The sequence below is a fragment of the Rattus norvegicus genome, chromosome 4 (genome assembly GCF_021556685.1).
Source record: "Rattus norvegicus strain SHRSP/BbbUtx chromosome 4, alternate assembly SHRSP_T2T, whole genome shotgun sequence".
In the NCBI taxonomy this organism is placed as follows: Eukaryota; Metazoa; Chordata; class Mammalia; order Rodentia; family Muridae; genus Rattus; species Rattus norvegicus.
The window spans coordinates 15147999-15175836 of NC_141537.1; the positions used below are offsets into that span (position 1 = coordinate 15147999).

At 41.6% G+C, this 27838-nt stretch overlaps 1 protein-coding gene across 19 annotated transcripts in view; it reads left to right on the plus strand.

Moving 5' to 3' along the window:
- Positions 1 to 26631, plus strand: part of Phtf2 (putative homeodomain transcription factor 2) — a 113922-nt gene extending 87291 nt beyond the window's left edge. For 7 of the 19 annotated variants that reach the window (XM_087656417.1, XM_087656418.1, XM_087656416.1 and 4 more), the window contains 9 exons: positions 1495 to 1713; positions 9468 to 9596; positions 11368 to 11640; positions 11814 to 11945; positions 13350 to 13436; positions 19448 to 19603; positions 21013 to 21108; positions 23439 to 23564; positions 24195 to 26524. In XM_087656417.1, the coding sequence (XP_087512543.1) occupies positions 1495 to 1713; positions 9468 to 9596; positions 11368 to 11640; positions 11814 to 11945; positions 13350 to 13436; positions 19448 to 19603; positions 21013 to 21108; positions 23439 to 23564; positions 24195 to 24215 (1239 nt within the window). In that variant the 3' untranslated portion in view covers positions 24216 to 26524. 19 annotated transcript variants of the gene reach the window in all.
- Positions 26632 to 27838: the final 1207 nt, after the last annotated feature.

Sequence of the window (27838 nt, forward strand, 5' to 3'; positions counted from 1 at the left end):
AGGCATGAATAACAATGTCTCCTTTTAATGCTTATTCTATGTGTCTGGGTGTTCTCCCTCAGTATATGAATGCATCACCACTGTGCCTGTGGAGGCCAGACAAGGGCATCAGGTGTTTTGGACCAGAGCTACAGACACGTGACCCTCTCTGAGGGCGCTCAAAATTGACCCCAAGTCCTCCGGAAGAACATGTGGCTGCTGAGCCATCTTTCCAGGCTGTACTTTTTTCAGTAGTCAAATGAACAGTCCTTCGAGGCAGAGGACAACTAATAACAAATGTAAAATTTGATCTGGTTGTAAGGACAGCCTTCTGTCTTTATTCAGTCACCTTTCTTTTTTACTTTTACATTAAATCAGTTTTATTCATGTTTATTTTATAAACTAAAAATGAGAATAAAATCAGGCACTAGAAATTGCCTGTTTCCGGGCATGGTGATACTAGCATTTGGGAGGCTGGGACGAGATGGGCATAGGAGTTCAAGGCCAGCCTGGGCTATATAAAAGGTCCCGTCTCATTTAGAGAAAGAGAAAGAGGGAGGAGGAACAGAAGAGAAAAGAACAACACCCAAAATAATTACTTGGGTGACATCTTTTTTTTTTTTTTTCCGGGGTTGGGGACCGAACCCAGGACCTTGCGCTTCCTAGGTAAGCGCTCTACCACTGAGCCAAATCCCCAGCCCCTTGGGTGACATCTTGGATATACACTAAATCTGAACATGGCACAGGTTTCTAGGCCCACCAGATGGTAAGTTTTGAGAGGACACTTCCAGCGGAATAAAGTGCTGGAACGGATTATGAAAATGTATTTGGTAGGTCCTTTTACCTGTGCAGTTTAGCTCTCTGCTTGTGTACCATAGGTTATCTTGGAAGCACAAGGTAAGGATTGTCTTCCTGGTTTTGAGTGCCATGTTTAAGCCTTGAGAAAGGCAGTAATATGATGAAATCTATTTTTGCAGATATATATGCAAATTAGCTCCAGTGAAATAAGTCAGGCTTGCTGGCACACATCTCTAATCCTCGTACTCACAAAGTGTAGGCAGGTAAACTGTACTTTTGAAGCTAACCTGGGCTGTATTGTACACCCGAAGCCAGTTGGAGCTACATGAGTGAACATTCTCTCAGCAAGCCAGGGGCTGAGGACATTGCTTCATGGTAGAGTGTTGGAGGCCTGGGGTTAAGCAGGAAATATTGGAAATCTATACCATATGAGCATGGACTACTCTCTGTCTACTTGAATTCTGAACTTTATGTAAATTTTAAGAGAAAACAGGCATCCTTTTTGCGTGCAGAGTAACATCTGACCTGAAATGTAAAAATCAAATGAGAGGGCATCATCTTTAGTCCTAAAAATTAACCTGTACTTTCATGTTTTGATGTCTCTTCTACTGTCCCGTGACAGTATGTTTGGTGTAGCAGTATACGGTTCTGATAAAAGCCTTTGAGTTGGAAAGAATACATAAATTGTATTAATGTCAAAGAATATCTTGATTTCAGGATGCCCCTAAATCGGGTACTAGTTGCAGCTCTCGCTGTTCAAGTTCCAGACAGGATTCTGAGAGCACAAGGCCAGAATCTGAAACTGAAGATGTATTATGGGAAGACTTGTTACATTGTGCAGAATGCCGCTCCTCCTGTACCAGTGAGACAGATGTGGGAAATCCTCAGATAAATCCATGTGGGAAAAAAGAATATAGAGACGACCCTTTCCATCAGGTCAGTTTACAGTGCTGCATTGTTGGGACTGTCAGACCATCTCCTTTGAATGTGTGTACAGATCTTCAGAGGTGACAAAAGCGTTTACATTTAATAATTAATACTTATAAGGCATCTTTATTTTAATGTGGTGGCCTCTGGCTGGCTTCATTAGAATATTACAGTCTCGGTGTTTATGTTGTGGTTGTATCTCTCGTCTTTTACACACGTGTTCCTGAGTTAGTAGGTGGAGTTCTGTGGATCAGATTTGTGGTTTTGATGCACTAGTCTTTGGTCCTATTCAGATGCATATACACCTGCCCTGATCTCTGCCTTCCAGATTATGATTCAAAATTCCATGTCCCCTGAGTATCAAGTTTGTATTCCTTGGAACCCTAGTCACATTACCTAGTAGGAATGTGACGAGTCATGTATATAAATTTCCATTAGCCTCATTGAAAACACTTCAAAGAGGCCGAATTCCAGTGTCATTACAAACCAAATACAGTCAACGTATTATTCCTTACTATATAATTAATGTGAAAACAAATGGTATAGATGACTTTTTTATATTAAGCTTACAAACTTTAGTCTGAGCCTTTAATGTGCTCCTCATTTAGATGAGCACGTTTAAGGTGTTGTCAGGGACTGTATTGAGTGCTCTGATGCCCATCCGCTAACAGAACCCCTCATCTTCCTTTGTGAGTCTTTTCACTGTACTCAGTCTTGGTGTTTAAAATAAGAAAAGAAGCAGGTATGGTGGTGCACGGCAGTGCAGAGACGGGTGCTGAGGCTGACCAGCCGACCAGCCAAGCTCAGAGCAAGTGAGAGACCCATGCTCTTAAAGCAGAGTCTGCCCTGAGGGCTGCCCTGGCCTCTGCACAGGTAAGTGCAGGTGCCTCCCTCTACGCACAGGCCCACCCCACACTCATTCATAGAGCCTTACCCTGTCTACTCACTTTCTTCTAGCTAACTTCTTATCAAATGATGTCAAGAAAAGCAAACATCCTTAAAACCTACAGATAGAAGACAGTTTCCTTAATCTAATCAAGAGCAGTTACCTGAGAACCTCAGCCATGACATAGTACCCCCCCCCCCACACACACACACACATTTTGTTCATTTGTCTGTCAGTTTTGGTCAGATTTGAACTAGTTAATGTGTAATAAGAATGAAATGTTAAGATAGCAGAAATTGCTGAGTCTACTGGCACCTACCTTTTATACCCACACTTGGGAGACAGGGCTGGGTGGGTATCCAGTGAGATCCTGCCTTTAAAATAAACGAAAATTTAAATAACAGTAGATAGACTTTCCCAGTTAGTGCTCAGGCAAATGCACATCAGAGCCAGGAGACACCACTGCTGAGAGTCAGACTCCAAACATCGAGCGCAGTGGTCACACCTTAATCCCAGCAGGCCTGGTCTACAGAGTGCGTCACAGGGCATCAGAGCTGCGTGATAGAGAGCCTGTCTTAAGTAAGTCGATACGTAAGCATTTTTAGACATGCTCAGCACTGACAAGGTTAAAGGGGCCATGAAGCAGGGTGCAGATCGGCACAGGTGCTTTGCAGGGCTGGCCACTGTCTGGTAAGTGAAGGGGCCATGAGCTGGTCCCTGTCTTCCACCTCAGTGACATTGTAGATACTGGACACCGGAAACATGAATGTGCACCACTCTGACGGTAAAGCCTGAGGCCGGGACGTGGGAGTGGCAAGGTCAGGTGTATCTCTAAGTTCAAGGACAGCCTGGTCTACATAGTGAGTTCCTGGATGGCCTGGTCCACACAGAAACCCTGTCTCAAAAAACCCAAATTGGGAAGAAAACAGTGAATGAAGATGGCGAGCTGTGATGGTTCCTCTTCACTATCAGCTTAGCAGGGTTTCAGTCACCCAGGAAAATACATCGGGTATTTGGTGCCTCTTAATCTGAGGGAAGGACCACCCTCCTAAATATAGGTAAGATCCTGACTGCATCAATAGGACAAAGCCAGCCCAACATTGGCATTTCCCTGTTCTGCCTTCACATTGGTGCCGCACACCAAGACCTTCCTGGAGCCGTGCCCTCCTGGCATGACAGACTGTACCACAACTGAACCGTGAGCCGGAGTCAGGCTTCCTTGTGTCTCTTCCTGCTGGGTGTTTTGCTGCAGTGTTGGGCAGCACAAACATAAGTCAAAGCTTGTAATAAACAGTTGATAGCAATGTAATTAAACTTAGCCATGTGTCAACACAAGTCACCTTGGGAAACATAATTTTTCAATTATAATTTGAATTATAAACAAGTGTAAACTTGTTTTATTTTTTGAATGAAAGTAATTTGAAGAACTATGTAATACTGTTTACATATTCATATATGAGCATATGCAGTTGGGTATAAAAACATGCAAGGGAGTAATAAGCATGCAATTTACAATTGTACATCATGGTGATTAACAAAATAATTTCTGAGTTTACCTAAAAAAAGCCAGCTGCCTGAGTAGTTGAATGAAAATGTCCCACTTTAAAAATATGCCCACTGGTTTTGGCTCCAGGCCTACTGCCAGGTGAAAGCAAGCTCCCTGCGAGGTGGGGAGAGTAGGAAGGAGTGATGTCTGAGAAGCATGGCATGGCTGCCGGGAAGACGAGGGAGTTCACAGCAGAGGTGGAGACCTGACAGGTGTGCTTAACGTGTAAGCTACTGAGCACATTAAGGTACATAGGAGGAGGCAGGTAGGGGCAGATTAAAGCTTAAGTCCAAGTGGATCAAGGACCTCCACATCAAACCAGATACACTCAAACTAATAGAAGAAAAAGTGGGGAAGAGTCTCAAACACATGGGCACTGGGGAAATTTTCCTGAACAAAACACCAATGACTTATGCTCTAAGATCAAGAATCAACAAATGGGACCTCATAAAACTGCAAAGCTTCTGTAAGGCAAAAGACACTGTTGTTAGGACAAAATGGCAACCAACAGATTGGGAAAAGATCTTTACCAATCCTACATCTGATAGAGGGCTAATATCCAAAATATACAAAGAACTCAAGAAGTTAGACAGCAGGGAGACAAATAACCCTATTAAAAAATGGGTAAGAGCTAAACAACACATTCAGTCGAGGATTATCGAATGGCCAAAAAGCACCTAAAGAAATGTTCAACATCCTTAGTCATCAGGGAAATGCAAATCAAAACAACCATGAGATTCCACCTCACATCAGCCAGAATGGCTAAGATCAAAAACTCAGGTGATAGCAGATGCTGGCAAGGATGTGGAGAAAGAGGAACACTCCTCCATTGTTCCTGGGATTGCAGACTGGTACAACCACTCTAGAAATCAGTCTGAAGGTTCCTCAGAAAATTGGACATTGCAGTACCTGAGGACCCAGCTATACCTGTCCTGGGCATATACTCAAAAGATGCTCCAACATACAACAAAGACACATGCTCCACTATGTTCATAGCAGCCTTATTTATAATAGCTAGAAGCTGGAAAGAACCCAGATGCCCTTCAACAGAGGAATGGATTCAAAAAATGTGGTACATCGACACAATTGAGTACTACTCAGCTATCAAAAACAATGACTTCATGAAATTCATAGGCAAATGGAATGAACTAGAAAATATCATCCTGTGTAATGTATCCCAATCACTGAAAAACACACTTAATATGCACTCATTGATAAGTGGGTATTAGCCCAAAAGTTGAAACTACCCAAGATGCAATTCACTGACCACTTCATCCTTGAAGCTCAAAATGCAGATGTTCCCACACCTTCTTAAAAGGGGGAAAAATATCCATAGGAGGGAATATGGAAGCAAAGTTTAGAGCAGCGACTGAAGGAATGGCCATTCAGAGTCTGACACACATGTAGCCCGTATATATACAGCCACCAAAACCAGATAAGATTGATGAAGCTAAAAAGTGCATGCTGAAAGGGACCAGATATAGATCTCTCCTGAGAGACACATCCAGAGCATGTCCAATACAGAGGTCGATGCTAGCAGCAAACCACTGAACTGAGAACAGGACCCCCTTGGGGGAATTAGAGGAAGGATTGAAAGAGCTGAAGGAGCTTGCAACCCCATAAAAACAACAATGCCAACCAACCAGAGCTTCCAGGGACTAAACCACTACCAAAAGACTATACATGGACTGTCCCAGGGCTCCAACTGCATATGTAGCAGAGAATAGCCTTGTTGGGGCACCAGTGGAAGGGGAACCCCTTGGTCCTGCCAAGGTTGGACCCCCAGTGCATGGGAATATGGGGGGGGGCAGTAAGAGGGATGGATGGGGAGAATACCTGAATGGGGAGGGGGAGGAGATGGGGGACCTTATGGACAGAAAACCGGGAAAGGGAGTAACATTTGAAATGTAAGTAAAGAAATATATCTAATAAAATTTTTTTTAAAAAAAGCACTGTCAAAGAAGAATATCCACAGCTCCTAGCAGGCATAACCTCAAGCTCTGGGATAGCAGGGAGGAGTGTATAGAACAGGCAAGGCAGTAGAACCACACTGGCTTCTGCTCTCTGAGACCCAGGTTCACTCAGGTCTAACAGCCAGGGGAAAGAAACAGAGAAAGGGGTCCGTGAATAATGTTTCTGTGGGAGTCCAGATGCCAGATTGGCTGACAAATGGAAGGATGATTGTGTTAACGAGTGCTTCAATGGACAGTTTCAGAGACCTGGTCACATGGGAGGTTGCTAACGGTGACTCTTCAGAGGTGAAGGGATTCTGGGTGTGGCCACAGGAATACCTAAGGTCCCCTGGATCTGAAGCAATGTAAACAGAAGTGAACAGTCCACTAGACTGGGATGTGGGTGAGGCATGTGCATACGTATCCCCCACCGCAGAGTTCTACAAACGGATTGAAGCTATTTCCCCTGTAACTCCGTAAACAGCACCCCTGCATGGGCTGTGTGACTATTGTATTGTTGTCCCACTTACCCTTGGTACACATATGTATTTAGTAAATACTACCTGAAAAATACATGCCTCGCAGGACTTTCCAAAGTTACTTCTGAAATTGTTTAGTCATTTGGCCCTATGTGTTCAATGCCATCCTTTTGTTTTTCTATTAGACTAAAAAAAAACCTCTTAGCACCCTACTCTGCATATTAATTATTGTTTTTAGAATAAAGGCTTTTTTTTTCTTACACCATTTAATATTTTCAAGCTTCCAGAAGGCTCATGTTTTTCAGCCTTACTAGTTATCAGGTCCTAGAAGTCAGTTTCCTTTGATGAGAATCTGCCAGGTTGTTTTCTTGTCTGGCTGCAGGTCTGTTAGGTTTGCAAGACCGTTTTCTGTTTTTCCTGAGCATTTGGGTTGGCATGTCCCTTTCAGATACTGCCAAATACGTAGTTTTGTTATGTTTGTAAATAATAGCAAATATTTCATAGAACTAGGGTTTTTTTTTCTGCTGATTGTCGCTGAACTCAAAAGCCATATTCAGATGATGATATTTTCTCGTAGGTATAGCCAGATTTTAATGACTACGTTCCCATACTTGGGATCACCGAGAAAAGCAGTTGTCATAGTGAATTTATTTGAAGTAAAACTCAACATCATTGTAATTTAAGGTTTTCCTTTTGACTGATGATAAGAGCAAGGCACTGGAGATCTGGGATGGAGATTCAGCTTGAACATCAACCCATGATCTTCAGTGTGCCCAGCCTGCACAGGCCACACGTGACCCATGCTGACCCTGTGCTGCTCAGCACAGCTGTCTGTCACAGCCGTGTCATGCTGTGGTGCCGTGTGATGAAGTTACAGACTTTTCGTAGCTCCTTGCTCTTGCTCTTCTGCTGAGCCCTTTAGGCTAGGATGTCTCATATCATCATATTCTCTGAATCCTGTGTGTGTTTAAACAAGACTTTTTAAGTTTGTATTTGAGAAAAATGCAAATACTTTGAGAGGTATATTGTTCTTTTGAATAACTAAATTGACCAGTTCTAATGGCCATCTTCTCTCTTGGCTTTTGGATGCAATAAAATGAAGCCAAATGTTTGTAAAAATGACTTGGGAGAAGTATTTTGAGGACAGCAAAGAAGTTAACTTCCTATTCTGTCTCTAGATTGACCTCCATTGTACAAACATATTCTTTGTGTAATTGAGCAGACCTGTAATTCCTGTTACACAGTGAGACTGGAAATCTACTGTTACTTGGTTCAAGTGTGTTACCACCTAGACTTACTGTTCTGTGCTGGCTAGCTTTACTGTCAGCCTGACAGGATCTGGTGTCACCTAGGAAACAACCACACGCCTGTACAAAATTCTGTACATCAGCTAAGCCTCAGTTTTTCATTCAGTGTTGTATACATTTTATGCTCCTTGGCTGCTCCCCTTCCTTTAAAGCACTAGGGACCGACCTCAGGGCCACATGCATTGGACACGCCATAGGCACCCTCCTCAGAGCCACACCTCTAAGGCATTTTGATTCTACTATATTGAAGAATGTATTATTACATTTTCAGAGAAAGTTTGATATATATTTTGATATAAAATTATTTCTGTTCTCAGCTAGCTTGTATTGTTTGTCAAGAAGTTATAAAATATCACTTACTTCAAGTGATATTTCATAATATTTCAAAGCATGTAAGCTCCACAGATAGTGAAATATATAAAGACCATGAAAGTATTTAGAAATGGTAAAAATGTTTTAAAAAGGTAAAAATGTTCCTCTTTTTATATATTATTGACTTTTTAGACAGCCTCAGTTGAAGTCTATTGGCTCACCTTTATCTTATCACCTTGGCTCACCCATATGAAATATTATATTTCTTAAATTTATGGAAATATTTTGGAATATTATATGTCAACAATCTATTGATTGTGTTCCTTGGGTTACTGAAAATGCGACACATATCCTTTATATGAAATGTGGGAAATATATCAATTCTTGGGTTCACTGTGAGTGTGAAATGCTGTGATGTAAACTAAGTAGTCCTGTTCCAGCTCCAGCGTCTCAGGGTCCACCATCCATTCTGCGCTCCTATGAAAGCATTTCATTGCTTTTGTTTCTTCCTGCAGCCCAACCATCCTGTTCTCTAGTTCCGTTCACAAACCAAACTTAAACATTTGATGATCCATACCAAAGGTTTCAACTTCTTAAACTTTTATTATTTCTTGAAACATTGGGAGACAATGTGTGGTATTTCAGAGAATACTTGTAATTCTTAATGCTTACAATGCTTACTGTATCTGCAAAAGAGAAGAAAAGAAAAGGCTTAATTGATCCTCTCCAGAAATGCTGTTCTAAAATTCTACAAAAGTAACTGAGTCAGTTAATAAAGGTAATGAGGGAAATTCTCTTCTGGGATGAAATTCAATCCTGTAGTTTTTCAAAGAGCAGAAGATCTCAGCCATCACATTTTGTATTGAGTGACCATGAAATGGACACTTCTCAGTGTACAATTTGGCATTCGTGATTTTTAGCCTTAGACTGGTTAACAGCTAAGTACTTTTCTTAACATACTTTGGTATATATTTAAATGGAAGGATATTTGTTAAAGTATTACATTTTTATAACTGCATAATTTTTATGTCATCTGTTTAATGTATGACTAATTATAAATTGAGGTTCTTATGTAGGTAAAATTGTATTGCTTAAGTATGGCTAACATACAGATAAATACATTCCACTTATAAAGTATATATTTACTAATTAATTTATTAATTGGTATAGTTATGATTGTATGTACACATATAGCTGTATATAGTTTTGTAGACACTTTGATTTGTAAAATGTGATAAATGTGTTCAATTCTTTTTTTTTTTTTTTTTTTTTTTTTTGTAGACTCATTTACCCTGGCTTCATAGTTCCCACCCGGGATTAGAAAAAATCAGTGCTATAGTGTGGGAAGGCAATGACTGTAAGAAAGCAGACATGTCCGTACTTGAAATCAGTGGGATGATCATGAACAGAGTGAGTTCTCAATTTTTTTTTTCTCCATCTTTATTAACTTGGGTATTTCTTATTTACATTTCAACTGTTATTCCCTTTCCCAGTTTCCGGGCCAACATCCCCCTATCCCCTCCCCCTCCCCTTCTAAATGGGTGTTTCCCTCCCCATCCTCCCCCATTACCGCCCCCACCCCCGAGTTCTCAATTTTTGCTCTTTAGGTAAAGGGTAAATTTAGTGGCCATTGCTATGAACTAATTACCTAAGTGTTGATAACTATACCCTTCTCTCTTTTTCACACTGAAAGATTATTTATTTTTCTTTTAACCCCATCTAAGAAAGTAGTAGACCCTTTCATCATTTGGAGGGACAGTGGGGTGTGTGGTGTGCATGTGACCCAGCTGAACTGTGGAAGACAGAGGAAACCTTGTGCGCTCTGTTCTTCTCTTCTGCCTTGGCAAGCATCCTGGGGGTCAAACGCAGACCGCAGGCTTATGTAGCTAGTGTTCCTGTTGACTGGAATAGGCGCCACAGCGCAATTTTTCTTCTTTCTTCTCTCTTCCTTCAGTGGGAGAGAGAGAGAGAGAGAGCGAGAGAGAGAGAGAGAGAGAGAGAGAGAGAGAGAGAGAGAGTCTGTGTGTCTGTGTGTGTGAGTGTGTCTGTGTATGTATGTATGTGTGAATTTATTAGCATCTAAAACTCAAGCAAGAAATGTGTATTGTGCTTCCTTGCTAAGACATAAAATATAATGCATACAGTGGTCAAACTGCAGTGGTTGAAGCTTAGTACAATTACTATGGATTTGGTATTGAGTTTTTTCTTTTATTACCTCTTTCAATATTTTTTCCTTATTTCTCTGGATAACTAGACCTAATCCAATCTGGAGTTTAAAATGTCTACCGTCCTTTATTGTAATAGGACTTTGTGTAGGACAGGAATTAACCACAGCTAGAGATTGGCAGATCGCATATTACAGTTCTCACGGCGAACAGTTAAAACCTGTCAGTCAACCGAAGAACTTGGGGACTTGAAACTAGAGGTGCCTTGTGCTCTGTAAGCTGACTTAGTCTGGTTTATTTAGTGTGTGAGTTAAAAGTTAGCTCTACGTAATTCAGCTTTACTGGTCCAGCATGCTCAAAGTCTTCATTTTCCCCATACGTAGTGTTTTTCACTTTCTTACATCCTTACCTTTTCTCCTCCTGCTTAATTTCTTCTCTTATTTTATATCTTTTTAAATGGTATTGGGAGGCATTTATTTGCATGCCAAATTCAGAAGAAAAACACAAGTTAAAGATTTATCGAATAGTTACAACTTTTTAAAATTACATTTTTGTATAATTGGTTTTGGGGCCAGGATGCATGTGTCACAGTGTGCTTCTTAAGGTCAGAAGCAGTTCTCCTCCCGTGGGGGTCCTGGGCCGAGGGCCAGGGTCACACATGTTACCGGACTTTGGCGATGGGCATCTTTATCTGCTGAGCCATCACTAGCTTCTAAATCTTCTCTTCACTGAATTGGGTTTAATTTAGGATATGATCTCACTCTAATATTAATATTTGTAGATATTTCTAACTTTTAAAATGATATGCATAGATTTAAGTATCTAAGGTCAATCTTCCTTTCATATCTACCAGTGAATTAGAGATCTTATAATTAGTAATAGGCTTGTTTTTTATAAGGTATTAAATTAAAAGAAATTAAAATCCTATTATAAAAAGTAAAGTTTGTAGGAATTCGTTCTACTTTAAATTTAATTCCGTCCCTTTCCTTCGTGCTCTCCTGTCCCTGCTCCCTCAGGTGAACAACCACGTACCGGGCATAGGGTACCAGATCTTTGGAAATGCTGTCTCCCTGATCCTGGGCTTCACCCCATTTGTTTTCCGACTGTCACAAGCCACAGACTTGGAGCAGCTCACAGCCCACTCTGCCTCAGAACTTTATGTGATTGCATTTGGCTCGAACGAAGATTTCATGGTTCTGTCTATGGTCCTGATAAGTTTTGTGGTTCGCGTGTCTCTTGTATGGATCTTCTTCTTTCTGCTGTGTGTAGCAGAGAGAACATATAAGCAAGTGAGTACGATGTGAAGACGTCAGTTCACCCTTTCTTAGCACTCAAGTATTTTAAGTATTTCACTAACCACTTTGATGTAATTTTTCCCCTTTTATATTAAGTCATAACAATTCATATATTGTTGATTGTTTTTTATATAAAAATACTCCAATTAATCTTTTCTTGTTTTTAGCGATTACTCTTTGCAAAACTCTTTGGACATTTGACATCTGCAAGGAGAGCTCGGAAATCTGAGGTTCCTCATTTCCGGTTGAAGAAAGTACAGAATATAAAAATGTGGCTGTCTCTCCGTTCCTATCTTAAGGTAGAATCCTACCCATACACGATCTGCCTTTCCCAGTAGTTCCAGTTTCTTGTCTCTGTATGGGGTGTGTGTTTGAGTCAGGGGTTTCTCACCCAGAGGCTGGGCTAAGGATTTTGTCTCACCCTAGAATAGTTGAGGAACCAGCAGAGGGAGCCCACTGCTTACAAACCAACCCTGGGGACTCTAACCAGCGAGAACACTACTGTTTAACGTAACTGTACAGGACGGTTCTACATGCTGCTCTCCTTCCTTTGGTCTCTTAAATAATCTTGCTGTTTGTGGAAGTAAAGTGTGAAAACTCTAGGCCCTAGGAAAAAGGCAGACAGCAGAATTCATTTTAAGGAGGCCTTTTCTCTGGAGATTTCATTTTTCGTAGTAAACAGCAGTGGATTTTATTATGGAGAGAGCATTCAGGTGAATCCAAGGCTGTTTATCCTTACAGCTTCTTGTCCTGTGGTACTCAGTCTATCACTGATCCTGTTCTGTCGGCTTCCAGAGTACATCTCAGATCTGCTCCATGTCCGCCTCCCGCTAGTGGAAATCCTTAGTCGTATTGGCCATTAAAGCTGCTGTTAATTGTTCTCCAGCATTCTCACTTCTCCTGTCTGTCTGTCTGTCTGTCTCTCTCTCTCTCTCCCTCTCCCCCCCAATCTCTGCCGTGAGAGAGGTTTTAAACTGAGACTTGGTCATGTTTCTTTCTCCTTTCTGGAATTTCTGTTATTCTTGGATAAAGATCAGACCCTTAATCTGCTCTGACTGCAGTTTGGATCCAGACGTTGCTGTCTCTTTGCTTACTCTAACATTTCCTCTCTCAGCCTTTGGAGGGCATTAGCTCTGTAATGCACGGTGAGCCTCTGCTTCCCGCCTGCTCTGTCTAGGCAGTGCTAGGCATTGCGTCCTTATTCTGAGGGTGGTGTAAATACCGCTTCCTCAGGAAGCTCTTCAGGCACACACTTGTAACCCCCACATCTAAGTCCACTTCTCTGACATTGACTCCAGTGTACAGTTTTCCTTCATAGCACTGTGAAACTTACTTATCACATGTCTCTGTACCTGTGAGGTTAGGGTTTCACTCTCCGGTTAGTCCTGTGAAGGGAGAGAGTTTGCATTTTGTTCCCTGCTGTGTTCCTAGCCCCTAGCGCAGTGCTTAGGCCGTTACTCAAGAAACAGTTGTTGAATAAGTGAGTATAGTGTTGAATGCGAAGTTAGACTAATGAGTCTGTGCTGTGCAGACACCATATGGACAACGTTACAAAAGTATGAGGAAGTACTGACACTTACAGTTCACCTGGCAGGGCAGGTCTATTTGCAGCATTCTAGGTTCCGAGCACTTGTCACACCTTAACTGAAAGCACGGGCATTCTCTGCTGATAGTAAATGTATGCTTTCCCTTTCCCCTGCTAGCGCCGAGGCCCTCAGCGGTCCGTGGATGTCATCGTCTCATCCGCCTTCTTACTGACAATCTCCGTCGTGTTCGTCTGCTGTGCTCAGGTGAGTCATGACGCACGCCAACGGACAGGGTCAGCCAGCACTGGTAAACAGTTCCTAAAGCGGCGTCTGGGTTTGAGTTCACACACAGGCATTGAGTTTCATCTCTGTTTGTGAATGAAGTGTGTATTGTAGTTTCTTCCTCCCCTGTCTCCTCGCTGCCTCCTGCTACTGAACTTCCCTAGAAGCCCTCTCCTGCCGACCCCAATCTCTGTCATTCTCTCATGTCTCGTGTGTCCTTTTCTCTACCCTGTCTTATTCTGGTGCCTCTGGAGGTCAGAAGATGGCATCATATCTCTTGGAACTAGGGTTACAGACATTTATTAACCTTGGATGTGTTGGGAACCAAACCTGTGTCCTTTGCAAGAGCAGTGAATGCTCTTAACCAATGAACCACCTCCTCAGCCCCAAGAAAGCTATGAAACCGGTGTTTTGTAACTTCCTGTAGAATAAGAAATTGCATCTTATCTTTCTCTATATCATAAGTAATAGGCCTATTGAATTATTGTACAGTGAATAATTTCTGTCTAGAATCTATGTATTTGTTCTTATCTCCTAAATTCAATAGTTAAAAATGATCCAGCCATCAATTTTCTCGCATCTAATATTAATTTAAAAGTTTCTTCTCCCTGAACTGTTACTGTGATTTGACCGCTTCACCTTTGAAAGACTTCTCAGTGGTCAGGCACTTAACAAGCAGTCTGTGCTCTGAAACACAGTACAGACATCCACCTCAGATGAGACAGATGACTTCTGCTCTGAAACACCAGTAGTGCTAATGGTTGGGGTTAGCTTATATTATATACATGAATGTATATGTGAACATTCTGAATATATGAATTCACAAGACAATAAAGCATCAAGGCTTACCAACTAGAGCAGTTATGTGTATACATTAGTCCTATAACAACCCAGGGTGAGAGGGTGAGGTTTACTATCACCCTCCTGTTCCTTGAGTAAACTGTCGCCAGCACGAGGTTAGGAGTTGAGGGCTTGAGCAGCATCTGTGTAAGCGTACCTTAAAGTCAGAACCCCCAAGCCTACAGCCTTGTTAAAGGTAGGTACGTCTGTGCCTGTCAAACAGGCAGTCAGCACGGAAATATATAATTATGTCTGCCCTTACTATATAACCCTATAGGGTTAGGGCTCAATTTGGCATTTCATATCTCATCTTAAACTTCCCATGTCAAGATGTTAATATAAAGTGTTCCTTAGCTTCTGGATACAGAGCAGAGGTAAAACCACATAGACTCAAAGACATGAAGAAAAACTCATCATGAGTCAGCAGATCAGTAAACAGCGGGATTCTTTGTCAACAGTGTCAGACAATAGACTAAACAAGATGGAAACCAAGCTTGTTTACAATGATTAAAGACTATGAGAAAAGAACACACATTTTTAAAGAACTAGTAGTACCTCTGAGTGAAAAACACAGCTCTTGACATTTCAATCAAAAATGAAAACAGTCGAGGGTTAAAGCCCACATTTAGTGAACTGGGATTTCGAAGTCATGCTCTGTAACCCACAGATGTGCGACAGCCTGCCCAGTTTAACAAAGATCCAAGGAAAAAGGAGACACACTATTCCAGAGACCAAGACTCTGAATATTTTTAGAATTAGTGAAATTCTTTTAGTGTACAAGGACAGTTTGTAAAGCTCTCCTGTGTGCTGGGCCACACAGTAGTTACCAGCTAGACAGGGTGTAGGAATGCATGCCTGCACTTGGGAAGCAGAGGCACAGAGGCGTTCAAGAAGCTAGCAGGGTTGTCTCAAAAAAGAAAACAAAAACTCAAATGTCACATGATGTAGCTATAATATGATCAAGACAAAACAAGATAGCAATGAGGAAATGTATACATTTAGGAAATTTTAAAGAACATTTATATATTTTTAAAAATTTCAAGCCAGTATTAAGCTACTTTCCTGGCACAATTTGAGTTGTGAATTCTCAATTACAGGTCTTACCACAGCTGCCAGGTTTGTACGTGGGTTCTAGGAGCACAGAATCTGAGGCTCACACTTAGAGGACAGGTGTTTTCCCATCTCCCCAGCACCTTCTTAGCTCAGGTCATGCATAGCCTTGGTCTCAGGGCCAGAGAGAGCACGAACAGGGAAGCTCTCAAATGGAAAGTCCTTCACCAAAGCGTTACAGAGGAAAAGCCTGGAGCATGAGGTAATCCAGTGAGCGTAAGCCATGGCCAAGGTGGCTCATCCCGCAGTGCAGTCGTCTTTAACCTCAGAGTATCCATCAATAGAGTTTCATGCATACAGCTTGTTTAAGCTACAAACTTCATTTGGAAAACGAAGAGAAACATGTACTCATCTCAATAGATGCAGAAAACAAATTGCAGATTTTCAGCAGACTCTTACATGTGAAATTTTCTTTTTCACTTTTATCAGTATTTGGGGTTTTTTTTTTTTAGTAATATCTTTTTTTAGAATTTTTAAAATTTTTTTCTTAGATATATTTCTTTACTTACATTTCAAATGTTATTCCCCTTCCAAGTTTCCTGTCCATAAGTCCCTAATCCCTCCCTACTCCCACCCCTACCCCCTCCCCTTCCCCCCTCCCCCATATGGGTATCCCCCCCATCCATCCCCCTTACTAGCCCCCCATAGCTGGGGGTCCAACCTTGTCAGGACCAAGGGCTTCCCCTTCCACTGGTGCCCCAACAAGGCTATTCTCTGCTACATATGCAGTTGGAGCCCTGGGTCAGACCATGTATAGTCTTTTGGTAGTGGTTTAGTCCCTGGAAGCTCTGGTTGGTTGGCATTGTTGTTTTTATGGGGTTGCAAGCTCCTTCAGCTCTTTCAATCCTTCCTCTAATTCCCCCAAGGGGGTCCTGTTCTTAGTTCTGTGGTTTGCTGCTAGCATTGACCTCCGTATTGGACATGCTCTGGATGTGTCTCTCAGGAGAGATCTATATCTGGTCCCTTTCAGCATGCACTTTTTAGCTTCATCAATCTTATCTAGTTTTGATGGCTGTATATATAGGGGCCACATGTGGGGCAGGCTCTGAATGGCCGTTCCTTCAGTTGCTGCTCTAAACTTTGCTTCCATATCCCCTCCAATGAATATTTTTCCCCCTTTTAAGAAGGAATGGGAGCATCTGCATTTTGGTCATCCTTCTTCTTGAGCTTCATGTGGTCTGTGGATTGCATCTTGGGTAGCTCCAGCTTTTGGGCAAATACCCACTTATCAATGAGTGCATACAAAGTGTGTTTTTCTATGATTGGGTTACCTCGCTCAGGACGATATTTTCTAGTTCATTCCATTTGCCTATGAATTTCATGAAGACGTTGTTCTTTGATAGCTGAGTAGTACTCCATTGTGTAGATGTACCACATTTTCTGTATCCATTCCTCTGTTGAAGGGCATCTGGGTTCTTTCCAGCTTCTAGCTATTATAAATAAGGCTGCGATGAACATAGTGGAGCACGTGTCTTTGTTGTATGTTGTAGCATCTTTTGGGTATGTGCCCAGGAGAGGTATAGCTGGGTCCTCAGGTAGTTCAATGTCCAATTTTCTGAGGAACTGTAAGACTGATTTCCAGAGTGGTTGTACCAGTTTGCAATCCCAGCAACAATGGAGGAGTGTTTCTCTTTTTCCACATCCTTGCCAGCATCTGCTATCCACCTGAGTTTTTATCTTAGCCATTCTGACTGGTGTGAGGTGGAACCTCAGGGTTGTTTTGATTTGCACTTCTCTGATGACTAAGGATATTGAACATTTCTTTAGGTGCTTTTTGGCCATTGCGTAATCCTCAGCTGAGAATGTTTTGTTTAGCTCTGTACCCATTTTTTTTTTTTTTGGTTCTTTTTTTGGAGCTGGGGACCGAACCCAGGGCCTTGCGCTTCCTAGGCAAGCGCTCTACCACTGAGCTAAATCCCCAACCCCTTGTACCCATTTTTTAATAGGATGATTTGGCTCTCTGGAGTCTAACTTCTTGAGTTCTTTGTATATTTTGGATATTAGCCCTCTATCAGATGTAGGATTGGTAAAGATCTTTTCCCAATCTGTATTGTTAATCATATAAAATAATGGGTTCCCTGTGACACTTTACCATGACAGTATACATGTTTATATGTACACCGGCCATCTTCAGTCCTCAGGGGACAGTTGGGATCACAATCCCGTGTAGATAAACAGAATGCTATATTGTTGTTGCTTGGATTATTTCTTTATATTTTGGTTTGTTTATTTGTTTGAGACAGGGTTTCTCTGTGTAGCCCTGGCTGTCCTGGAACTTGCTTTGTAGACCAGGCTGGCGTTGAGCTCAGGCCTTGTACCTGCCCCTGCCTCCTGAGTTCGAGAATTAAAGGCATTTGATTTCACACCCTGCCTTTGTTTGTTTGTTTAAGTTTGTTAAGCTTTCTGGAATTCATCAGGAAGCACAAAGGCAAGAACAGTCCGGAGCTTTGAGGAACAAGTTGCTTGACTAGAGATCAGAATTGTTTCCAAAGTACAGGAGGACTGTGCTGTTAATAAAGAAATGGAATGTCCAATAGATGAGGTAGAGGGCTGCAAACCCGTGCAAGACACGTGATGAAGGGGCTACGGGATAGGGACGGGAAACAAGACTGAAGTAAATTAAAAGTATTTCATTCTTGAGAATAAATTCTAAATAGAAAAAGATTGAAATATAAGCATCACAGTTTTAAGTTCAGCCACAAATGAAAAGTCTGTGCTGCAGAGGGCACCATCTGAGACACGGTAGCCTCCGGGAAAACATGGGCAAACACAATGACGTCAGTGGGAATGCTGTAGATCTGTCTTCTCAAGTCAGAGAGAAAAGCATCCTCACGGGAAAGTTATAAAATATAAAAGATAACTCAGAGAGAAACCCGGTGGCCACCAAGAGGGAGCATTCTTGTCTTCCCCAAGTTTCAGGGAAAGTTAAAATGAAGGTAATGAGAGTAGAGTGCATTTACACCCACAAGGGTGGCAAGCGTAAGAAGTTAGACAGATGTAAACAAAACTGAGGGAGACATGGCTGAACACACAGCGCCTCCACTGTGTGGAGATAAGTATGTTCCACCTACAGAGTCGAGGGAGAGACTACCTATGTATGAGCTAGTAGTCTTACCCTGCAGACTAATACCCAAAGGAAGCCTTGCATCTCTGCACAAGGATGCACAGTGCTGCCGCATTGTTGGTGATAAAGAAATTGACGAGGTGAACTTTAATTTTTGGAGTAGTCTAAAATAATCATATGCATTAAAATGAACTAATTTAAATTTGAGTGCTTCGATACTGGTAAGTCTTAGAAATAAGGTTCAGTGGAATCAAAATTAAACTGGAACTGGTAATATGTCACCGTGGGCAAGGGTGGTTGCTTCTAAGCCTGATGGTCTGAGTTCAGTTCCCAGAACCAGCATGGCGGATGGAGAGCCCTGAGCCCCGAGAACTGTCCTGATCATTACATATGCATGCACTGTGGCATGCACACACGTCTCCTCCCCCTCCCTTGGGAGAGTAAACAAACGAATGTGAGAAAGGAAGTAAAGTGGATATGATGTTGGGTACTGTGCCATAGCAGTCCGATGTAGATAAAAGACCGTAGTTTAAAGATGGCTGCTGAAGCTTGACGGCCTGCCACCGTCAGAGAAGTAGAGCACATCCGTACCCTACAGAAAATGCTGGCAGCGTTGTGTTCTCAGTACTAAGGAAGGAGAAATATAACCACAGGATGAATATTCTTTCTAAATTATTAAAAGCCTGCCTGGAAAAAATTAAACACAAAATTTACCTTGGGAGTAGAGTGGAGTGTTGGATCTAAAGGTTTTAACTGAAATAATTTGAAACATTTACTTTTTTAAAAAATCTGAAGTACATACTGTAAAATTAAGATTCAACAAAACTGGTAGAATCCATAGCTGTTGGTTATATTAGTGTCCATACTTGTGGTATGCCTGAGTATCTCTTGATCAATATGCTTTACACACAACACTACGTTTGAAGTAACCTGGCCCGCCCACAGTGCTGCTTCCCATGTTGTTCTCATGCCTTCCCAGCTGCTCCACGTGCATGAGATCTTCCTCGACTGTCACTACAACTGGGAGCTGGCGATCTGGTGCATCTCCCTGTCACTGTTTCTCCTGAGGTTTGTCACTCTCGGATCAGAAACCAGCAAAAAATACAGCAATACCTCAATATTACTCACAGAGCAGGTGAGTTCATCACGAGCCAGGCTCTGCCTGCGCTCCAGCTGTGGGAGGCGGGGAGAGAGGGAGGACGGCTTGCCGATGTGGTTCTCTCCTTCTAGCATGCATATTTTGGGATCCAACTCAGGTCTCCAGTCTTGGCATAAAGCACCTGTCCCCACTAGCCGTCGGACAGGTCATTTATGCTCTAGAGCTAAGCTTATGTTTTCAGAGTACACAACCATTTTTTCAATGTGTCTGCCTTGATCCAAATTTCAAATTAATCTGCTGTTTTCATGTCCTATGTTCCTTTGGTAGGAAGGAATAGTATTACAAAAATGATAGATTTTAAAACATTAGTGGGACACGATGGCTTTGCAGTGTAACAGAACCACATTAGATAGTTTAAATTTTTATTCAGCAGAGAATAAAGCATAGTAATTTTGATAATTGATTTTATTTTATATGAGTTTGCTAAATATTTCCTCTTGCTACTTCATAAGAATTGTACAAAAGAAATGTTTGCTAATGAGCCTGTTTGAATGTTTTAGTTGGGAAGAGCTTGTTCTTTAACTATTCAGTAGTTAAATAGGCTTGATTAGATGAAGAGGAGCGTTACCACTAAAGATAATCATCTCCAGCAGTCCTGGGGTCTTGTGGAGTTAGACAGATCAGCCACTTCCCTCACACTGACTGTGACGCTGATGGCATCTCGACTCATCCCCTGCACTCCTGTCCAGTTCGCCCTGCACACTCAGTACCCTGTACTACTTGGGTTTGTTTCCTATGACATCTGCCTTGGCATTAGCAGGTGTCCAGCTCACAGCACCTAGAACGACTGGCAGATGCATTGTTAGTCCCACAGTTCATGCATTGGCTGTTGGTTCTGTTGGAGTTGTGGCTGTCAGAGTACAGTGGGAAGGTGGATCAGATGAGTGTGTGACAGAGGCTTGGAGTTAGACCCTTTACACAGAAAGGAACAGAACTGGGCAGGGACCCCCAAAGTATCTAGTAGGGAGTAGATAATAAAGATATGCAAATGTTTTTTATCACTTTTATAATAAAAATCATGAACCAACTTGGTGAGTCTATTCTGTTGCTGTTCATTCTCTAAGTTGATCTGGCCCTGAGAATACAATGTTTACCTTTTTAAGTTTTAAGTTTTCTTATTATAAAATAGGTCTATTATAAAATTTGAAATGTATAATAGTGGTTAAATATTATAATCATTTAATATTAATACTCAGAGAACCGCTGTTAATATTTTGGTCACCGCCATTCAGATCTCTTAGGAGTGAGAGCTGGGGATGTAGCTCATTGGTAAAGTGATTGTGTATCACACATAAGGCCCTGGGTGTAGTCCCCAGCACTGTAAACGAAAAACACATATATTACCATCTAAAATGATCTTGCCCATGGGGCTTTCTGTATAAAAGATAAACCTCTACTTGAAAATGGAGAAGAAACCTAACAAGAAGGAGGAGCTGACCCTTGTGAACAATGTTTTAAAGCTGGCTACTAAGCTACTAAAGGTAAGCAAAGCGCTGAGTTGAAACGGGCGGGTGTGCTGGGCCGAGACGTGCCTTGGTCTGTCTTCTGCCTTCCGTCTACCTACTACCTATGGCTCCCAGACGGCATCTGGGCGAGCATATGCCCTCACTCGGGTTGTGTCTCCACTGCTCAAGTGGCCCATATAATTCATTGGAAAGTCTGGAAGTTTACTAATGGGGGGTTGCTATGTTTGCTTGTTTGACTTTTGTATGTGTGTATGTTTTTAATGTATTTCACCTAGAATATTAGAAAACATTTCACAGAAGGAGGCTAGAGGCTGACTCGGTAGTTTTTCATCTTAGATTTCACAGAGCAGTCTTCCGCTTGGCCCACGTTAGCTCAAAAAGCCATGAATGTCATGGTTATATGTACAGATCCTCAGGAAATGTTTAACTTGAAAATTGTTTTTGATAAGTCAGACTATAGTCTTTTATGTTTGATGTCATAATATCCTTAGAAATTAGAATTTTTTTTTTATTAATTTTGCAACAGGGTTTTAGTGTGTTGCTCTGATTGGCTCAGTATTAAGTGCTTCCCAAGGTGACTTCAAACTTGTAACTCCGGGTCTCAGTCTCCCGAGTGCTGGGATTATGATGTGCCACCAGGCCTGGCTCTCGGCATACTGCTTTTCTTTGTTAAAACAAAAACATATTTAAGAATCTCAGTCTTTATAACTAGTCGAGCATACTACTTCAGAGAACAGTATGAAATTAGTTGTGACCCAGTGATAGGAGGTTAGTCCTCTGTCAGCTAAAGTATTGATTGAGTATGTACCTCACAGGAAATCGGACATCAAAAGTTTAAGAGGTAGAAAAGGAGATAGTAAAATAGCAATTATTAACTGCTTTCTTTTAAGCTGTTTCCTTTAAAAAGATCTTATGATAGGTTTTAGAGAATACAGACACATCTCCTATCCCTTTCCCTCCCCCCCCCTTTTTTTTTTTGCCAAAAAGATACCATGAATTGATGGCTTAGTCTTTTGTGTTGGGCATCCTCAGGTGCTGGGCTCTGACTTCCAGCAGGGACTATTAAACTGTAAAGCGGGGACAGTCACCATGCTTGGTCTCCTTTGGTCCAGTCCAGAGCCTGGGCCTTAATGTGACTTATGTATCCTCTCTCCCACTTTCCATGGCCGAGAAATTCACAAGGCCATGGTTCTGAGGCCAGGTACTCTGTAGCCAATGCCCTTTCCTGATCAGGACTGCCTGCCCTCCATGAGACCCTTGTGTCTTACATGAGGATCTGGCACATGAACCTAAAACATTCTTGCTTTTGGAGCTGCTGCTCCTTTTCTTCCACATTGCCAGCCCAGAGATCCTTTCCACTTACTACCGCCATGCTCTCCTGTCTCAGGTCCCTTTATTTTTAGCTTATAGTCGTCTGCCTAAGGGGAAACCAGTTCTAGGAGTCAGTGTCCTGCCTTGTGTTTGGGCTCTGACAGAGCTCACACCTTTGCTGTGGCTCTAGGGAGGGCCTTTCTTCAGCCCCGCCTTTGTAACCATGGCCACTGGGCTCTGGTGAAGGACCCCATTGTTTAATTGTTTGCATGTTTACTAAACTACAGTCTTTCAGCTCTAGGACTGAATTTTGTCTTCTCAGAGCCAGCATGGTGCCTGGCATATAACAGACCTTTTAATATTTTAATCTTCCAGTCAATCAGTAAATTGTATATCTGAAGATAAATTAACTCAAATAAGTGTTTTTATTCAAATATTAATGTTCTCGGAAGACTTGGCTAATGATGCTAATCATTACAAGAGTAGTGTTCTACAAGAGTAGTGTTCTACAAGAGTAGTGGTCTACAAGAGAGTAGTGTTCCACAAGAGTAGTGTTCCACAAGAGTAGTGTTCCACAAGAGTAGTGTTCCACAAGAGTAGTGTTCCACAAGAGTAGTGGTCTACAAGAGTAGTGTTCTACAAGAGTAGTGTTCCACAAGAGTAGTGGTCTACAAGAGTAGTGTTCCACAAGAGTAGTGTTCCACAAGAGTAGTGTTCCACAAGAGTAGTGGTCCACAAGAGTAGTGTTCTACAAGAGTAGTGTTCCACAAGAGTAGTGTTCTACAAGAGTAGTGTTCTACAAGAGTAGTGGTGTTCTACAAGAGTAGTGTTCTCTTTCAGTGACTACTCCAGCTCTGATTCCCCACGCATTCTCTGACTGCCTACAGTTTTAAAGGAAGTCACTTTTCTTGAAGGAAAAAAAAAAACTATTAAAATTTACTCATCTCCTGTTTAGACGAGCTTGTCCTTTCTGTAGATTTCTAACTCTCGCACAGTGAGAGTTTAAGTTAACTGACGTGTCGTCTTTTCGATAGGAGCTGGACAGTCCCTTCAGGTTGTACGGACTCACAATGAACCCACTGCTATACAACATCACCCAGGTTGTCATCCTGTCAGCTGTCTCCGGTGTCATAAGTGACTTGCTTGGATTTAATTTAAAGGTAACAGCCTGCAACTTTTTATTTTATTTTCTTTACCCTGTCACTCTTGAGATTGGCACACTAGGGTCGTTTTGGCAAGTTTGTGTACAGTGGCTTACAGTGGCTTCACATTTAACTTAGGAGACTTTATATGTCATGGCTTCTCATAGTAGTAGAACTTGTAATTTGGAATAGAATCATTATATGTAGGATACACACACACATACATATATATGTATGTATACATATATATGTATGTGTATACATACATATGTATATATTCATATTCTAAGGTAAGAGGAACAGTTTTTCCTCCTTAATTGAAACTGATTCTAGTCATTCAACTATGAAGAAATTCTTTTGTTGGCCAAAATGTATTATTTTTATAGTAGTGGATACATACTCCAGTAGATGCACAAATAAATGTTAGCAGTGGGTAGAAATAGCATATTAAACAAGTAGTCGATGTATGTTGACATTTCTCAGTTAAAGCAAAGGGGACATCTGACCCTCACCGCTGTGCTTCAGGTGAGTTCATCTTGGAAGGATGAAGGGAGGAGTCACGGGACTTTCAAGTGCAGTGTAAGGCTAATGTGTAGTCAGACATAAGCCTCCATATCAGTGACCATCTTGACTTGCAATTTTTTATAGCTGTGGAAGATCAAATCATGACAGTTGAGAGAACTGGAGATGTAGCCCAGTGGCCAGAACATGAGTGCTGATGGAGCGGTCGCTGATCTGCTCCAGGAGTCTGCTGGGAACGAAGTGTTTACATCAGACTGTATTGTGCAATTCTTATATTTATTTTACGTGTTCACTGGTTTTGTTCTGTTTTGTTGTATGTGTGTTTGTTTTCTTTCTTTTTTTCTTTTTAAACATTTAGTCCGTTTTAAGCATTGAAGTTCTTAATTGTTGAAAGGGTGGCAAAACTGATCCAGATACCTGAGGTCCTGGTAATTGTTAACAAGTAACTGACCAACAGATTGTGAAAACAGAAGCCATCACTAAGCACTATTTCTTCATCAATGCCGTGAACTTGCCTTACTTGAGGAAAACGTCTTTAACTCTGAAATAGTGCATTGGTCTAAGCTAAACACATTTTCTCTGGTAAACCAGGATCCACTCAGGACCGCTCTTGAAGTAATTTCAGAACAGTCCTGGGATGCAGACTGAGTAAGCTGCAGTGGATGCGCCCTTCAGTATTAATATATAGTATTATGTAACAGGTCAACAAGTGCTCTTTCACGATAAACTCTTAACGGAGCAATAATCGTAAATGGTTACCATACTGTAAAATATTTTGATAAGAATTAATTAGTAATAAGTGTATTTATTTAAACACTGGGCTGTTTGCACAGCTCCGACTGTGCATGCTCAAATGTGCACTTTTTAAAATGGTTCCTTTGCGTGTATGTCTCACGTGGATATGCGACAGTGTACCAGGGCGTAATATGGTGTCCTTTTGAGTGAGGTCCGTCCTCATCTCACAAGTGAAGTGCCTACTGTTATTACTAAAGTGCGTTACGTTTACTCTAGAATTCCCCATGGTACACTCTAGCGTATGCTGTTCCTACCACACTTAAAGCTTAAGAATCAAGTTAAGAACCAACAGAATATTTATCTGATTGCTAGTTATAAAATTTCCAAATTTTCCAAAAGACAGCTTCAGCCTACCAGTTCTAGCCTCCAAATTTAATCTGGTGCACCCCTTCCCAGCTCCATGACGTAAGGGCTATTTTTAGACGCTTTTAACATGGAAAGCTAGCTGCTCTCCCCTCCGGTAACTGGCCAAGCGTGCGGTGGGAGCTATCATGTTTCCCCTTGGTAAATAGGGCAGATATGATAGTCCCTATGTCTGGCCTTCATCCTAAGTCGTTACATTTGTACAATCAGTAGTGTTTTAAGAATTACATGAAACAAAATGTTTTTCTGATTTTTTTTTTTGTTTTGTTTTGTTTAAGCCAAGCATTTGGTTTCTAAAACAAAGAAATTATTTGAAACAATCTAGGGTTTTCTTGGTGCAAAGTCATACTGAATATATTCATATTTTTAACATATTTTATGGTCTTTAAAATAATTGTAAATAATTTATTTGATTGGTGCAGTTCTAATTCCCAAATCACTTTTAAAATCAGGAATGTGTAGCGAGCAGAGCCATGTGTTAAATGTTTCTCTTCCCATTCCTTTGAGCAGCCTCAGTTAAGCCTCACTGTAGAGGGCTCTTTGTATAGGAAACAGCAGACAGCGTTGTGTTCCGTTTGCCTGTTCTAAGACGTCCCATAATGACCAAAGTGCATTCTGAGTGTTGTTCAAGGAATGTATTGCTGGAGCTTTAAGAACACACTTAGTTTCCCATGTGAAGAATTAGGCTTTGTCTCATATGTTTCTTCCTTCCTATTGTCTAATGTTGAGGTTGTTTTTAGGCACTATATTTTATAAACTTTTTCAAAATAAGGTACATACCTATACAGAACTTAACATTTTGCACAGAGTATATCAAATATATTTTGAGAATAAAAAAGTACAGCATGAGTTCTGTTAGGAATAAAGTGAGATTATTGTATCTTTAAAAAAAACTTATTTCAAGTTGGAAGTATTTTTGAGCCAACTAGCTGAGAATCCTGACTTAGGAACATGCTTGCTTTAGGTCACAGTTGTGTTTGCTGTAGTTGGGGTCGATTGTACAGTATACCTGTCAGAACATGATGTATCGGTCGTGCCGTTAGCATGGGCAGCAGTAGAATACTAAAAGCAAAGTGTGTTAAGCAGCTTCGTAATGTTCCCAGAGCCATTTCAGAGTAGTGAGTGACAGCCCTGCCTGTACAGACACCGTGGATGTAAGAAGTTGAAATGTAACCAATCACATCATAGAGAAGAAGCAACTCGGAGGCACAATCATGGCGGATGCTGTGTGCTGTTTCTTTGCTGCGTGTTTTTAAAAGTTTGAACAGCAAGTTTAAAATAAAACATTCTAAGGCTGATTTGTGTGTGTTATTTTAAGTTACATGTGTGGGTTGATTTTTGTATTTACTGTAATATAAACCCTAGTTACAACCTTTAGACAGGGGCGGTGAAAATAAAGTTTTAAGTATACCTCAACACTTTGTATGTTGTTCAAGTCCTGATAACATGATAGGGTAACCGTGTATGTACCAGGATGCTGTACCTGGGTGACACGTGGCCTTTTCTATGAGAATATAAGAAACTCACTGTGGCTTGGAATGTTCAAGTTTAGTAGCAGGACAGTGGTATTTTTAAACACAGTTTGGCCACATGAGTCACGCTGAGAGATTACAGCCAGCAAGTTAAACATTCAGATATTTGTTACTTGATGGACACAATTGTCCACGGGGCTCAGATTAATCAGGGATCATCCAGGCTACATCACACTTACTGTGAGCTTACTTTGAACTAGCTCTTTTAGGGACTCTTCTCTGAGACTTCAGGATTAGCAAGATGGCTACACTTACGTTAGCCACTCTATCACATTGTCACCTTTCTCCTGCCACCCTACAAATACTAGCACGGATGCTGACTGAATCACTCTGCATACTCCATCACAGTACTTTCTGGCGAAGCTAGGAGGCTGCTCGGGGTAAGAAAGCCTTGTTTCTGCTTTCACATAGCGCTCCACATAACAGCCCCATATCAGACATGAACCAAGAGTGTCACTAACCCAATCTAACACTATCCCCACAGAGACTGGAGGCCCAGTTCCTGTCACTTCGGGGCCAAGCAAGCTCAGTAGTAGGATGTCTGCTTGAGAAGCAGGTTCCAGCAATGCTGTGCACTGGTTTACTTGGCTTGTTTAAGCAGTTCATAAAATCCACGGAAAGTTTTCCAAAGAGATATTAGGGAGAGTGAAGACGGGGGGGGGGGGGGGGAAGAGGGGGCGGAGCAGTTGCCCCCACTGAGGGACACCCACCTTCTAGGACCCCCCACCACTTTGGAAACCCATGGGATTTCCTGAGTTCTGCAGTTAGAAACTGTATCAGAAACTTCATCATGTGATTACATGGGCGTGGCCTGTTAACTCCCTTTCTGGCCCCTTATCTCTGAAGACTGTGAAATGGGATTGAAAGCTTAGGTGTAATTGTGGGCTGGTCTTTGTAAGGAGTAGATAAATGGGTTGAATCAAGGGCCCTTACACACCCCCCCATGCAAAGGCCTCATTAGACCGAAAAGATGGGGTAGACCACAGGCCACAAAGATAGGTTTCGCTTGTCCACAGTTGCACAGGTAATGACAACCCATGTGGTCCATGCTCCCATTGCAGGTGTCATTCCTGGTGGCAT